This window comes from Bactrocera oleae, chromosome 2, assembly GCF_042242935.1.
Source record: "Bactrocera oleae isolate idBacOlea1 chromosome 2, idBacOlea1, whole genome shotgun sequence".
Lineage (NCBI taxonomy): Eukaryota > Metazoa > Arthropoda > Insecta > Diptera > Tephritidae > Bactrocera > Bactrocera oleae.
Window position 1 is genome coordinate 59,351,891 of NC_091536.1, and position 13,984 is coordinate 59,365,874.

At 33.8% G+C, this 13,984-nt stretch overlaps 5 protein-coding genes and 1 long non-coding RNA gene across 10 annotated transcripts; 3 read left to right on the forward strand and 3 right to left on the reverse strand.

Annotated features, from left to right (window-relative positions):
• Positions 1 to 437: 437 nt before the first annotated feature.
• Tmtc4 (Transmembrane O-mannosyltransferase targeting cadherins 4) lies at positions 438 to 2,953 on the reverse strand. The gene is made up of 2 exons (XM_014236942.3): positions 1,331 to 2,953; positions 438 to 1,275 (listed from the first exon to the last, which is right to left on the reverse strand). The coding sequence occupies exons 1-2, from the start codon at positions 2,690 to 2,692 to the stop codon at positions 490 to 492; spliced, it is 2,148 nt and encodes a 715-aa protein (XP_014092417.1). The 5' UTR covers positions 2,693 to 2,953; the 3' UTR covers positions 438 to 489.
• Positions 2,954 to 3,223: 270 nt separating this feature from the next.
• Trs33 (trafficking protein particle complex subunit Trs33) lies at positions 3,224 to 3,927 on the forward strand. Its single transcript, XM_014236920.3, has 3 exons — positions 3,224 to 3,365; positions 3,432 to 3,695; positions 3,761 to 3,927. Exons 1-3 carry the CDS (start codon positions 3,294 to 3,296, stop codon positions 3,884 to 3,886), a joined length of 462 nt encoding a protein of 153 aa, XP_014092395.1. The 5' UTR covers positions 3,224 to 3,293; the 3' UTR covers positions 3,887 to 3,927.
• Positions 3,227 to 4,727, reverse strand: LOC106618968 (uncharacterized). The gene is made up of 2 exons (XM_014236918.3): positions 4,445 to 4,727; positions 3,227 to 4,341 (listed from the first exon to the last, which is right to left on the reverse strand). The coding sequence occupies exons 1-2, from the start codon at positions 4,704 to 4,706 to the stop codon at positions 3,959 to 3,961; spliced, it is 645 nt and encodes a 214-aa protein (XP_014092393.1). The 5' UTR covers positions 4,707 to 4,727; the 3' UTR covers positions 3,227 to 3,958.
• Positions 4,728 to 4,854: 127 nt separating this feature from the next.
• Positions 4,855 to 5,241, forward strand: LOC118683904 (uncharacterized). Its single transcript, XR_004979718.2, has 2 exons — positions 4,855 to 4,964; positions 5,059 to 5,241. It is a non-coding gene; the product is annotated as an uncharacterized lncRNA (long non-coding RNA).
• On the reverse strand, positions 5,195 to 13,946 carry LOC106618973 (zinc finger protein 320). Its single transcript, XM_070105429.1, has 5 exons — positions 13,875 to 13,946; positions 6,601 to 7,042; positions 6,245 to 6,545; positions 6,025 to 6,189; positions 5,195 to 5,972 (listed from the first exon to the last, which is right to left on the reverse strand). The coding sequence occupies exons 1-5, from the start codon at positions 13,916 to 13,918 to the stop codon at positions 5,299 to 5,301; spliced, it is 1,626 nt and encodes a 541-aa protein (XP_069961530.1). The 5' UTR covers positions 13,919 to 13,946; the 3' UTR covers positions 5,195 to 5,298.
• On the forward strand, positions 7,183 to 13,625 carry DhpD (guanine deaminase). Of its 5 annotated transcripts, XM_070105430.1 has the most exons (8): positions 7,443 to 7,592; positions 7,654 to 7,760; positions 10,878 to 11,141; positions 11,359 to 11,513; positions 11,575 to 11,746; positions 11,844 to 11,945; positions 12,947 to 13,112; positions 13,180 to 13,625. In XM_070105430.1, the coding sequence occupies exons 2-8, from the start codon at positions 7,662 to 7,664 to the stop codon at positions 13,587 to 13,589; spliced, it is 1,368 nt and encodes a 455-aa protein (XP_069961531.1). In that variant the 5' UTR covers positions 7,443 to 7,592; positions 7,654 to 7,661; the 3' UTR covers positions 13,590 to 13,625. The 5 variants fall into 5 exon arrangements, with proteins under 5 accessions (XP_069961533.1, XP_069961532.1, XP_069961531.1 ...); XM_070105432.1 differs by lacking the exons at positions 7,443 to 7,592; positions 7,654 to 7,760 and adding an exon at positions 7,183 to 7,331; XM_070105431.1 differs by lacking the exon at positions 7,654 to 7,760 and having other exon boundaries at positions 7,390 to 7,509.
• Positions 13,947 to 13,984: the final 38 nt, after the last annotated feature.

Below are 13,984 nucleotides of genomic sequence, written 5' to 3' on the forward strand. Positions count from 1 at the left end.
ATAGTTTATATAAGTATACTCTAAGATGCTTACTTAAGTATTTAATTCGGTCTAATAAGCCCCTAAATTGTTCCTCTTGATTTTTTACTAACTTAAAGACCGTAGGTGCAACTGCTTAATTAATGAATCTACGTTTAAATCAGAAACGAATATTGACGCACATACATACACATCACATTTTCTCGTTTTTAAATTCTCATCATAATTATTAAGTACAATACTTTTTAGCAGCATACACGCTAAGTTCGGTTGAGAAGTTTTTTCTGTATCGTTTCCTTTCTAAAAATAAGAATTGATTTGGAATTTACATATTGCACTTGCATATTCTTAATATTCTATATATAAGTATGCATTGGATTCCGAAGCAAGCAGACTGTTGTCCATAGCCCATTTTTGAATTATAAATGTTTTATATTAATAATGAAATAAGACTACACTTGTTAATCTCCATATGAATTTTAATTTCAATTGAAGAACCTAAAATAACGTTTACAACACGATTTTACCTAATTTTTCTTTTCGTTTTCTCTTTAATAGCTTGCTAAGATTTTCACGAGCAGTTATCGCTTTTTCTGTATTTAATTTCAATGCATTTTGATAACTCTCTATGGCTTGATTGAGTTTCTCCCAACGATGATACAGAACGCCTAAATTCGTATGAAATAATACATTTAATGGTTCAACCTCTATAATATGCTTGTAAAGCTCTTCAGCTTCCACGTAGTGCTTTAATTTTCCGAAAACGTTAGCCCGTATGAACATAATATTTGTTTCATTTGGAAGATGCTTTAACGCCTGTGCTGAAAGTCGTATAGCATCTTCGTAGAGCCCTCGGTTATCTAGCATTGTGAGTATGTTAGCCCACGCTTTGGGCTGACGGGGATTCAAAGTGACTGCCTCTTGCCAATGCTGCATCGCTTCACTATGCATTTTCAGATCAAGATAAAGATTGCCCAAGTTGTAATGACATATAGCATAGTTTTTCCGATATTTTAATGCATTTTTATAACTTAGTAATGCATTTTTATAATCTTTCCGTGCTGCCTGAACAATTCCCAAATTCATCCAAGCAGTAGCGAAATCCGGTACCACTTCCAAAGCTTCTTTAATGTATTTTTCGGCATCGACTAGCTCACCCATTTCACGATATAAGTTTCCCAAATTCATAAGTGCTGATTCATATTGTGGGTAGAGGCTGATTGCCTTATGGTAATGTGTGAGCGCTTTGTCACGATCCAACCTATCCGTCGCCAAACGAGCTATATTATAATGTACCTGAAATTTGTAATGCTTTCAAAATATTTATATATATGAGTTGCATCGTTGATACCTTAGCGTTATTGGGGCAGACCTTTAATGCCGAAGTAAATAGGCTATCTTCAGATAACCACTGTCTAGCTCGTTCTCGTGTTCGTAGCAGTAGACAGATGAAACATAACATCAGTGTCCACTTATATATGTGTAGCAACCATGGTTTCGGATTGCTATTATAAACATATGATAAAGCTTGTGCAACTAAGAAACAAAAGCCAATAGATGGTACATAAAGCACACGTTCAGCTATAACAAACCCAACTTTAATAACTCCTGAAGCCGGCAGAAAAGGTATCACCATTAGTCCCAGTCCAAATACGGGTGCGAAATTTTGTCTGCTATTGATAATGGCAACCATTGCCAGGGAATACATAGCCAAAACTGCCTGCAATCGCAAGTCCCAGACGTCTGTAATTAATCTAATGCATCCCAAAGCCCAGTCAAAACTTAGCCATTGTGGACATAAAAAAATCCACCAGTTAATGGCGTATAAATAATTCTGAGAAAGTATGCGAGTTAAAAGATCATCACTAAGTGCAATAGGATTATCCATTGGTTTAAAATGAGGGATCTGAAAATCTTGTAGCCACAAACGAAATATTATTATTGTAACAGTAGCAATTGCATATACAGCATTACGAAATGAACATATGAATTTCAATTGTGCTTGCCAAGGGTGAATAAAAACCTGTGACTTTGCTAATTCAAGAAATATGCATGCACTTGGAATAGTTATAGCTGTCTCCTTAAAGAATATACCAATTGCAGTCAGTAAAATAATCAATACATCGGTACAAGCACCTAAACACGCTCTCTGATATGTAAGCAAAAGAGCTACTAAATATAATGTACAGAATATCAGTTCAGCTCGGCCAACCACTCCACAAACTGCTTCTGTGTGAACCGGATGCATTGCGAAAATTGTTGCTGCTACTGCGGCTACTTGGTTATAATGTGTTGTTTCAAATCGGAGCTTACGGAAAAGTTGCCACACCAGGAGAGTATTTATACAATGTAATAATAAATTAATAGCTTTCATATGTTTGGCGCGGAATCCAAAGTTACTATACTCCAAATGAAATATCAATGTAGTTAATGGGCGGTAAGACTTGTGCGATTCTGGGCTGAGTAGCGAGGTGCCCCAAAAATCATTTTTAAATATTGCAGTCCAATTAGTTGGATCATTTGTCACATCAACGTTTTTTACGATAGCTACGGTGTCATCGAAAACGAAACTACCATTGAGTGCGTGTGAATAACTGGCCAAACATAAAAGAATTAGAACACATTGGAAAAGAAGACGTCTAGCCATGTAATCCTTTTCATCACTGTCAAATCCCAGCAAATTTTGTTCTGTTGGCGTTTTACATTTCTCCATTTTGTAATAATTTTTTTAATAGTATACCATAAAGGAGTTATATCAATAGTTCATTTTTGTGAAACATATTTTCTATTCAAATTTGGACATTTAATTTATAGAATACTTGATATGATTTAAACAATTTAAGATTTTCGCTTAAACATCTTACAACTACCAGTAAATATTTATGTATGTACACCAATTGGGGATGAAATGAAACAATAAGTCGACTACAGCTGGTTGATATTTTTGCCACGTTATTAAAATTCTTCAACTTCTGGTCGTGCGTTATACCTATAATAATTTAAAAGAAAATTGTTTTTAAACTAATTTCATTGGCATTTTCAAGAGCTAATAAAATGATGAAAGTACTGTATTAATAAAAAAAATACGTTTCATAACATTTGATTGAAATCACAAAATATCAGTTATAACTTTTATACATTGTATAAATCAATGCTTATATTATATAGACGACTTGACTCTTTCTAATTATTAACTGTTGGTAGCCTTAAAAAATAATGCTAATGAAACACGCCACATTGTCAGCTGTTTTCAAATTGTTTATATTTTTCAAGATATAAAATAAATCTAAGCAAATTTAACCAATATTTTTAAAATGTCAGAAGACATTCTGTTTGATTTTCTGCACTCGGAAATTGTTAACTATTGCCTAAATAATAATAACAAAGTAAGACATTTATGCTACTAACTATAAAATATCATAATATCTTATAGACTAACTTTCCTTCCATAGGAGAATGACTTTTCATCGTTAGAATATATTGGATTCAACACTGGATATCGCCTTATAGAACGTTTAACGCGGGATGTACCACGATTTAAAGATGAGTTGGAGACAATGAAATTTATATGTACTGATTTTTGGACACTAATCTATAAGAAACAGGTTGATAATTTACGTACTAACAATCACGGAATGTACGTGGTACAAGATAGAGCATTTCGTTTCCTTACACGAATATCGACAGGTACAAAGCAATTGGAATATGCCCCAAAGGTATAAATATATGCAATTATTTCAAATTTTATTACTAAACAAAATTGCTTTCACTTATTTTCCAGTTTGTATTTTTCACTTGTGGCCTGGTGCGAGGGGCATTAACGAATTTGGGTATAAACAGTACAGTCACTGCTGAAGTGCAAACAATTCCAGCTTGTAAATTTCACATTGAGATCAATAGAAACTAGAAAATTTAAATATAAAAATAAATTTGTTTACTTCATTAAAATTGTATTTTATTAAAGTAAATTAATTTATCATCACACATCTTTTGTATAAAAAGCTATTACATCAAGTTTTCCAATGTTTAAGGTAGCTTTTAATTTCCAACGATGTCCTTCAGGTAAACGTGGTTCAAGCGGCAATGGTTCAGTGAACACATTAACCCCAGTTTTCGGTCCAATAATTAAAAGTATATTCCCTTTATACATTTCAATATAATTAAGGAATGCTGCGCGGTTGTTAAAATAACAAAACATCAATGAGAAATTCCAATTTTCCAAGTTACAACACTTTTGAAGATACTTTTCTAGATTTTCTCCTTTCTTACAGTCGTCAATATAATTAATGTTAATAAAACTTTTAATTGCATATTTACTTTCCCACCACGATCGATCGACTTCAATACCATTAAGAGCTACACCTATTTAATAAAAAAATGTAATGGAATGTACATTTTTTCAGTTAAATTTTCCACTTTATATTTGTGTATATTTATATACCATACACAAATATCACTTACATACCCAGACAGTCTTGTATTATTCTCTCAAATAATCCATTGCCACATCCTATGCTAAGTATATGCTTTATATTGAATGTCTCAAATAATGCTCCAATATTAAGTAATTCACTTTCTGTTGGCCAAATCCACATTAAGCTACGACGTTTATTTACTTCAAGTAAATTACCTATTGCGAGGAGTTCCCGCCAATTATGTATTAAAATATCGTCAAAGTAATTAGACGTGAACGCGTATTGTGTACTTTTAGGTGTGGTGTTCGACATCGTTAATATACATCTGATTTATGAAAGTTCTCTTTATTTTAAAGGCATGAGAACAAACCCAAATACCATTTGAAGAGAGAAACGTTTAAAAAAAATTAACAATATAACAATGTAGGAAATATCACATGACCTTATTCACTGCCAATGCTAAATTTTAGTTGATTCGTGTGCCTTCATTTTTAACATACTAGTATGTCAAAGAATACATCAAGCAGATGGCATTGGGCCAAACTATTTTTCGCTCATCGATATTGTAAGGTATATTAAGTTGAATGTGATTTGCTGATTCTAACTTACTGAACTTGATTAATTTTTTCTTTTAATTCGTTTCTTCTCGCAATCGAATGTAAAGACAAACCCACTACAGTAGGGTCTACGTAACCGGACCAGACCCGGATATTTATCCGGCGAAGGACTGTCAACTCGGCAGCATTCCTTCAAATTACTTAAGAATGTTTTCTACCACTATAACAACAAAAATACGAACGTTTTAATAAATTTTTAAAAATATATTACGGTTAGTGTATTAAAAATAGTTGAAACGCACATGTGTACAATTATTTCAGTGTGTACTTAATTATAAAAATTGTAGTTAAAAGTCTTGATATTGGTAGGTATATCTAAAGTTTTTACGCCAATGAGTTTCACTGAAATTCGAAGTGTTAATCGATATTTGTTTTTCAGGAGTTGCTAAGCTCACACAGGAAACAGTATTATCAGAATAGTGCGGTTTTATGCTATACACTTCTTCTTTTTCACTTTCACTTTCGGTGGCACTTTCATCTCGATCTGAAGTCAAAATCTTTCGATACATTTTTATCGGGTCGTACTTTTTAATTTTTTTCTGAATAACTGTAGAACTTCCACCAGTCAGAATACTTGCATTTATTTGTACATTCGGAAGTAGGATAACTGTAGAATCATTGTTCGAGGTCTTGGTTGCAATGGTAGTTTCGGTAGCCGGTTTTTGAATATTAGTGGTGAGTATAGTGGAAACGTGGTTAGTTGGGACTTTCATTGGCTGAACATTCCCTATGCATTTGATAACAGCACTATTCTCTACAGTCTTTGGTTCCCTAATTGGTGATGAACCTTCTATATGGTTTTCAGATTCAATTGCTCCTAGTGTTTTGGTGTGATTAGGGTATATTATTTCAACACAGTTGTCAAATGTTCTATTTGGATGTATAGTGCGAATGTGTCGCAACATGTTATCCTTGCGTATGATGGTAGCTTCACAATCTCGACATTGGAACTTAACGACATCTACAAATTAAATCTGATGTTAGTTGGGTGTACAGTTAAAACATATACTAACCTTGATGTAGTTTAACATGCCGCAACAAAACTGCATTGTCACTGAATTTCCTTAAGCAAATACCGCAAATATAACAATCAGTCTTTGTATGTTTTTTAAGATGTAATTTAAGTGTATAGTTACGTTGGAAACGTTTATCACAGTATTGACATGCATACTTCTTATCTGAAAAGAAAGATTATTTTTAATTAATATTTTCGTCGAAATGCTAACCACTCACCAAAGTGTTTTTGCATGTGTAGCTTTAAAGTAGATTTCAAAACATAGCTTTTCTGGCAGACTTCACAAGTATAAGGTAACTTGTTATCATCGTGGAGTTGCCGAATATGACCCGATAAAGATTCCTTGTTACGAAATGATTTATTACATTCTTTGCACTGAATCGAAGAAGCACGATGAAGCCTTTCATGCTTCTGCAGAACTATTCGATTTGCGAATGATTTATTACACTCTCCGCAATAATATACACGCCCCTCATGTGTCTCCAAGTGATATTTGAAATGGGATTTTGTAGAAAACGTCTGAGTATAGAACAAAGTAATTTACAATACATAAAAAGTTTTAATTAATACGTACCTTGTCACATTGCTGGCACTTATATTTCTTAGAAGCATCGCTACCACATGTCAAATGATAGTATTGTTGTGATCGACTTCCAAATTTTTTCCCACAAGGTGTACAGTAATACCGCACACCGGAGTCCAAATCACTGTGTAATCGTTGAATATGTGATGGAATAGAAGCCACTTTTCTACCTTTCTTCTTAGTGCTTTTTGTCGCAAGATCCGTTTCGAGTGTTGCTTCATTTGCAACGATTGCACCAACGTCTACGCCTTGCCCCGAATTATTTTCGGTATTACATTGTTTCGGCTTCGAGCATTCTGAGCATTCATCATCAGCAAGGAGACAACGGCGACACTTACTATGCCCACAACTATCAATCACCAGTCGATTTATATTGCCTCTGATTTCAGTCTCACATAGAGGACAAAAAATATCAACGTTTGTAACACTCATTCTATAATATAATATATCTAATTGTATTTTGTTCATAAGTTAAAATAACTAATTGCATTAACAAAGAAATATAAAGGAAAACAGCTGTTTTATCATGTTTGTTTATCTCTGATTCTTGTCGTAGATGGCCAGAGAATGACATTCCCTGACGCACGCAAATAATAGAATAGTGTATGAATTTGGAAAAAGTACCATAAGACAGTTGGAATAAAATACTCTTATTTTTTAATAAAATATTTCGTAGGAAAGCAAGCTGCGAAAAACTTATTTTTTCCACAATAAATAGATAGGTTGGAAATGAAACAATAAAATAAATATACCATAAATAGTTATTTGCGGAAATATATAAAATCATCATATTACTAAAGTGACAACTTAAAAATTTTAATTTCATTAAAATATACACGTACACACACATATCTTATCTTTTAAAAAATTTAGTATGTACATATGGATGTGTATATTTTAGTAAGTAAACTTACAATTAGGTAGCTTGTTTGTGAACTTATAAACAGTGAGAAGTTACTAGCCGATACGAAAGTAACGTGGAGGTATTAAGAGCTTTTTCAAAAGTGTTAAAGTTATATTGAAAGGTGCTTACGTCTTTTATAGTTGGAAAAATGGAAAAGGTTTTCCTTGGACGAATAATAAATACTAAGTCTTTGAATGAGTTCGAGATCTTTACAAGTGGATTTATTGCTGTTGATCAGAGAGGCAAAGTAATGTGGTACAAATTCAATTGTCATTATGCATTCATATGCATGTACATACAGTGGTGAGCAAAATGAGTGCAAGTTTACAAAACTGACTTTCATCACCCATAAAAACATAACCACACAAGCAAATCCAAAATTTTTTAGTATTATTATACTCTCGCAACCTGTTGCTACAGAGTATAATAGTTTTGTTCACCTAACGGTTGTTTGTATCACCTAAAACTAATCGAGTTAGATATAGGGTTATATATATATAAATGATCAGGATGAAGAGACGAGTTGAAATCCGGGTGACTGTCTGTCCGTGCGTCCGTCTGTCCGTCCGTCTGTCCGTCTGTCCGTCCGTCCGTGCAAGCTCTAACTTGAGTAAAAATTGAGATATCTTTATGAAACTTGGTAGACATGTTTCATGGTACCGTGAGACGGTTGGTATTGCAGATGGGCGTAATCGGACCACTGCCACGCCCACAAAACGCCATTAATCAAAAACAAATAACTTGCCATAACTAAGCTCCGCAATAAGATACAAGACTGTTATTTGGTACACAGGATCACATTAGGGAGGGGCATCTGCAGTTAAAATTTTTTTTAAAAAAGTGGGCGTGGTCCTGCCTCTAATAGGTTTAATGTGCATATCTCCTAAACCGCTAATGCTATAATAACAAAATTCACTGGAAGCAAATATTTTTAGCACTTCTATTGACGGTGTGAAAATAGTTGAAATCGGTATGAGATGACTTTATAGGAACCGCGTTCAAAATTAGACAGTGGGCGTGGCACAGCCCACTTTTAGGTGAAAACCCATATCTTGAGATCTGCTTAACCGATTTCAACCAAATTCGGTGCATAACGTTCTTTTCATGTTTCTATGTCACAGTGCAAAAATGGGCGAAATCGGACTACAACCACGCCTACTTTCCACATAACACCATTTTAAATTCCATCTGATTGTTTCACTTTCCACTATGCAAATCAGGCAACAATGACTGTATCGGGATAAAACTTTGCGTGAATAATGCGATTAAAGTATGCCACCTTGTGGCCAAAAATTGTCTAAATCGAACCAAAACTGTTTAAGCCCCTAAGTACTAAATATGTGGACCCCAGTGCCTATAGTTGACCTTCTACCGAAAATATCAGCCAATCCACAAAGAAATCTCAAACGAGTATACTATTTGACTTTGCGAGAGTATAAAATGTTCGGTTACATCCGAACTTAGGACTTCCTTACTTGTTTTTATTATGCAATTCGTAACAAATTCTAGTAAAGAAACAATGACAAATGAGAAAAATTCGAATACTTTGAAAGAAAAAAACGAAAGAAACTCAATTTTGCACGGGTTATGACTTACAAGTATTATTTTCGCCCTATCTCTTCTCTTCTCAGCCAGATTCCCCGTTATATTTGTATTTGATGGGCTTAGTGCAATTTAAAATGTGTTTCATGCGAAGCAAAGCAGTTTTTGTGAATTGGCTTCGAATTAGAAATAATTTTTCCATATTTTAAAAAAAAAGGAGAAAATTATCTGAAGAAATGGATAATGCTGTTGTGAGCCTGACCGAGAATGGCTGCACTACGCGGAATATTTACATTAGACTTGGTATTAGCCGATCGGCGGAGATCGCAGTTCGAAAGAGTCGAGATCTGACTCCCAAGCCGCAAGTCGCAGGTCGCAAAAAATTATTGAAGGACTCAGATGCGAACGTATACAAAGACATCATGTCATATATGGCGGTGGAAATATAATGGTTTGGGGATGCTTTATACAGTGGCATGTTGGTCCTCTTCATTTAGTAGATGGTATCATGCGAAAAGAGGACTATCTTCAAAATCTGCAAACCAACCTTCCCAATTTTATTGAGAATTTTTTTCAACAAAATGGGGATCCGAAGCACATAGCAAAACTTTTAAAGGAATGGGTTGGAAAACAACACTTTCAATTGATGAAGTGGCCAGCACAAAGTCCCGACCTCAATTGGGGTTTGTTTCTTTACTAGAATTTGTTACGAATTACATAATAAAAATAATACAAAACAAGTAAGGAAGGCCTAAGTTCGGATGTAACCGAACATTTTATACTCTCGCAAAGTCATATGGTATACTCGTTTGAGATTTCTTTGTGGATTGACTGATATTTTCGGTAGAAGGTCAACTATAGGCACTGGGGTCCACATAGTTAGTACTTAGGGGTTTGAACAGTTTTGGTTCGATTTAGACAATTTTTGGCCGCAAGGTGGCATACTTTAATTGCATTATTCACGCAAAGTTTTACCCCGATATAATCATTGTTACCTGATTTGCATAGTGGAAAGTGAAAGAATCAGATGGAATTGAAAATGGTTTCCGATTTCGCCCATTTTCGCACTATGACATAGAAACATGAAAAGAACGTTATGCACCGAATTTAGTTGAAATCGGTTGAGCAGATCTCACATTAAACCTATTAGAGGCGGGACCACGCCCACTTTTTAAAAAAGTTTTAACTGCAGATGCCCCTCCCTAATGTGATCCTGTGTACCAAATAACAGTCTTGTATCTTATTGCGGAGCTTAGTTATGGCAAGTTATTTATTTTTGATTAATGGCGTTTTGTGGGCGTGGCAGTGGTCCGATTACGCCCATCTGCAATACCAACCGTCTCACGGTACCAAGAAACATGTCTACCAAGTTTCATAAAGATATCTCAATTTTTACTCAAGTTAGAGCTTGCACGGACGGACGGACGGGCAGACAGTCACCCGGATTTCAACTCGTCTCTTCATCCTGATCATTTATATATATATAACCCTATATCTAACTCGATTAGTTTTAGGTGATACAAACAACCGTTAGGTGAACAAAACTATTATACTCTGTAGCAACAGGTTGCGAGAGTATAAAAATTGTTGGATTTGTTTGTGTGGTTATTTTTTTATAGGTGATGAAAATCAGTTTTGTAAACATGCACTCAATTCTGCTCGCCACTGTACATATGTATATATGTAAGTATTTGTTTATATTTTGTATACTCAATTTAGCATACTCGTAGGGCTCACTTTTTAAATAACGTGAAAAAGGGTATTATTCGATCTTACTGTGGATAACTTAATACCGATATTCCTAAATATAATTTTTTTTTAGATTGTTGGTGTTGGAAATGAGTTCGATTATGATGAATGGCTAACGAAGCACACCAATTTTAAAGGGGTTACTGTCGAACGACTGAACAAGGATCAATTTCTTATGCCTGGTTTCGTTGATTGTCATATTCACGCACCTCAAGTAGCACAAATCGGACTTGGTCTAGATATGTCTCTTTTGGATTGGCTGAATACCTATACATTTCCATTGGAAGCGAAATATGCAGACAGGAAATTCGCAGAAAAAACCTACGCAAAAGTTGTGGTGAGTTTATTAGAAAGTACATAAGCACTAGTTTTTAAATTCAAATTTATGTGTATTTATTCCATGTCATAATTAGCTTTGTTGCCCATGTAGAAAAAAGGAATGTTTGTATAAGCAAATGTTTATGGTGGAGATTTATTTCAAATTCAATAGTGAATACATCTGTATATACCTATTTACTGGTTAATATTATATTTTTTAATGTTTGCTTCTAAAGGAAAATACCATAAAGGCGGGCACTACACTTGCATCCTATTTCGGTACCAACCACAGAGAGAGTACTTTAATTCTGGCAAAAGAGGCATTGCGTCAAGGTCAACGCGCGTTGATTGGAAAAGTCTGCTCGGACCAAAATAGCCCGGAATTTTATGTGTATGACCCAAAAAAATAAGGATAACATTTTTTTAATTTTAAAATTCTGTTTAAATATCAGTGAAACTACGGATGTGTCTATAGCTTCTACAGAGGAATTCGTAAAAGACATACAAAAACTGGAGACAGATTTGGTCGAACCAACCATTACACCAAGATTTGCTTTGAGTTGCAGTAAACAATTAATGACCAAACTCGGAGAAATTGCACACAAAAATAATTTACATATACAGGTAAATATTGGACCAATAAGTAAACAAAATTTGTATATGAATGTTAGAAGTGGATTTAAAATCTTAATGTTTATAAAAAATTTATATACTTTTTTAGAGTCATATTAGCGAAAATCTGTCGGAAATTGATTTTGTCAAGTCGCTCTATAATACCAGTTATGCCGAGGCATATGATAATGCTGGTTTACTAACACCTAAGGTAAGGCGAAAAGATTTATAAAATTAGTTAAAAATTTTAACTTAATACTTTATACGTACACACATGAATATACATACATACGTATGTATTGATACCCCTATTACGGTTTACAACTTCACTCAGTACAATTGAAGTTAAAGGAATTCAATTTTAATTCAACCAAAATCGTTAGTATTACGAACTACAACTAATTGTACCTTATATTATATGTACTTTCTCCGAAGTAATTTATGTTACCAACTTAGACAAGTGAAGACTTAACAGATAATTAAGCAACTGACAATTTTTAAAACAATTCAATGAAGTTATTGCTCACGAAAATAAATATTGAAATGCACATTAGATTTGATTAATTTACAATGACGAAAATGATAAAAAAGACATGTCTAATTTTCGCAACTTTTTTTTTCCTTATTGACGGTAGTTATCAAGGGTGCAGTGGAAATGATTTTAACGATATCTATATTTGAGGTTTTAAATATTATGGAACACCCTATTTGTTCGCATCCAAATTATTGAAGAGGAGTAAACGCTTAAAAAAATTTAATTTTACTCAAAAACTGCGTCCCTAGAATATTAGATTGTATCGACGGCTTATGTGAGCAAAATTTCTCACATTTTCTTTATTTTATTTTTGCTGCTTCCAAATTGAGCCTTGAAACATTTAGTCCCGGAATTTTTCTTTACTATTTGTTGTAACCTATTTTTTTTCCTAAGTATATAAGCACCAAAAAAATGATTAAAATAGTTTAAAATTTTTTTTAAATCGTTTAATAAGCTATTTTAAATTTTCTGTTAATATTTTTCCCAAATAAACCGGATTTTAACTACACCTGCTGCCAAGCATTTTTTTGATATTCCTATCCCTAAAGCCACAATACTTCAACCGAAAATTTTCTTTTTTAATTGGATTGAGTTGCCGACGTAATACTGAAATGCAAAACTTCAACCAAAATGCAGTTCACTTACAAAGCCTAATAGAGACTTAAATAAACTTGCAGACAGTTATGGCACATGCTGTACATTTGGACGATGAGGAAATAACGCTTTTTGGCAAACGCGGAACTTCAGTCGCTCATTGTCCCGCTTCTAATACCATGTTAAGTTCAGGCTTCTGTGACGTACTGCGATTGATTAAAAATGGAATAAAAGTCGGTTTGGGTACAGGTAGTAATTGCTTAATTATATGTAGACGTTTTCTTTTAATTATATTATGTAAACTATATTTATTCAGATGTTTCGGGTGGAAACTCGATGTCTATAAAGAATGCCATGCTTCGTGCACTCGATGTTTCTCATCATTTGGAATTTGTGAAGAAACAGGAGATTAAGGGAAGCGGACGCCTGCAGGTACAAGACCACGCATATCGGCCTCTTAACTATAAACAAGCAATATTTTTGGCAACACTTGGTGGTGCTGAGGCTTTAGCTCTGAGTAATATCACTGGCAATTTCGCTGTGGGTAAATACTTTGATGCATTGATTGTCGATACAAGCAACTATCCGTTACAAAATTACAACGCGAGTAATGACAACAAGTCTCCAGATTTGATCTTGTTGGAAATGGTTCAGAAATTCATTTATGTTGGAGATGATCGAAATATTTTACGAGTCTATGTGGCTGGGAATCAAATCAAAAAGTAATATTTTTTTTCTAATAAAAAAAAAATATATAAAATATCATTTGTGTTTTCCAAAAATTAGATGAAAAAATTCTTAATTCTATAATAGCCATTTTGTCCTCAGTACTGTGTCAGTTGTTATTAGTTACTATCTGCGCAATTTTGTACAAAGGTTTCTGTCGAGTGGTATTTTAATATTGGCTGCTATCATATACCAGTTTGTTAAAACGATTTTCAAAAGTAGTGTACTAACAAATAAAATGCGACGACTGCTTTAGTTCTGTTTTAAAATTAAAGTCGCGCTTACATTTTTTTTGTTGATTTGTTTTTGGATTTTTTGATGGATTTCATAGTTTCAAACGATTGGCATCACGTTGTTATTGTACTGATATACAAATATAGATTGTCCAACTCTCT

Bases quoted from the DNA above. Each gene is read 5' to 3' on its own strand.
- Tmtc4 (XM_014236942.3), bottom strand. From the start codon at position 2,692: ATGGAGAAATGTAAAACGCCAACAGAACAAAATTTGCTGGGATTTGAC. The intron at 1,276-1,330 runs GTATCAACGATG...TACAAATTTCAG, and splicing joins TCTGCCCCAATAACGCTAAG to GTACATTATAATATAGCTCG.
- Trs33 (XM_014236920.3), top strand. From the start codon at position 3,294: ATGTCAGAAGACATTCTGTTTGATTTTCTGCACTCGGAAATTGTTAAC. The intron at 3,366-3,431 runs GTAAGACATTTA...TTCCTTCCATAG, and splicing joins GCCTAAATAATAATAACAAA to GAGAATGACTTTTCATCGTT. The intron at 3,696-3,760 runs GTATAAATATAT...CTTATTTTCCAG, and splicing joins AATTGGAATATGCCCCAAAG to TTTGTATTTTTCACTTGTGG.
- LOC106618968 (XM_014236918.3), bottom strand. From the start codon at position 4,706: ATGTCGAACACCACACCTAAAAGTACACAATACGCGTTCACGTCTAAT. The intron at 4,342-4,444 runs GTATGTAAGTGA...TTTATTAAATAG, and splicing joins AATAATACAAGACTGTCTGG to GTGTAGCTCTTAATGGTATT.
- DhpD (XM_070105430.1), top strand. From the start codon at position 7,662: ATGGAAAAGGTTTTCCTTGGACGAATAATAAATACTAAGTCTTTGAAT. The intron at 11,747-11,843 runs GTAAATATTGGA...ATACTTTTTTAG, and splicing joins AAAATAATTTACATATACAG to AGTCATATTAGCGAAAATCT. The intron at 13,113-13,179 runs GTAGTAATTGCT...ATATTTATTCAG, and splicing joins AAAAGTCGGTTTGGGTACAG to ATGTTTCGGGTGGAAACTCG.
- LOC106618973 (XM_070105429.1), bottom strand. From the start codon at position 13,918: ATGAAATCCATCAAAAAATCCAAAAACAAATCAACAAAAAAAAT. The intron at 7,043-13,874 runs GTAAGCGCGACT...ATTATATTATAG, and splicing joins AACAAATCAACAAAAAAAAT to AATGAGTGTTACAAACGTTG. The intron at 6,546-6,600 runs GTACGTATTAAT...TTCTATACTCAG, and splicing joins AGTGCCAGCAATGTGACAAG to ACGTTTTCTACAAAATCCCA.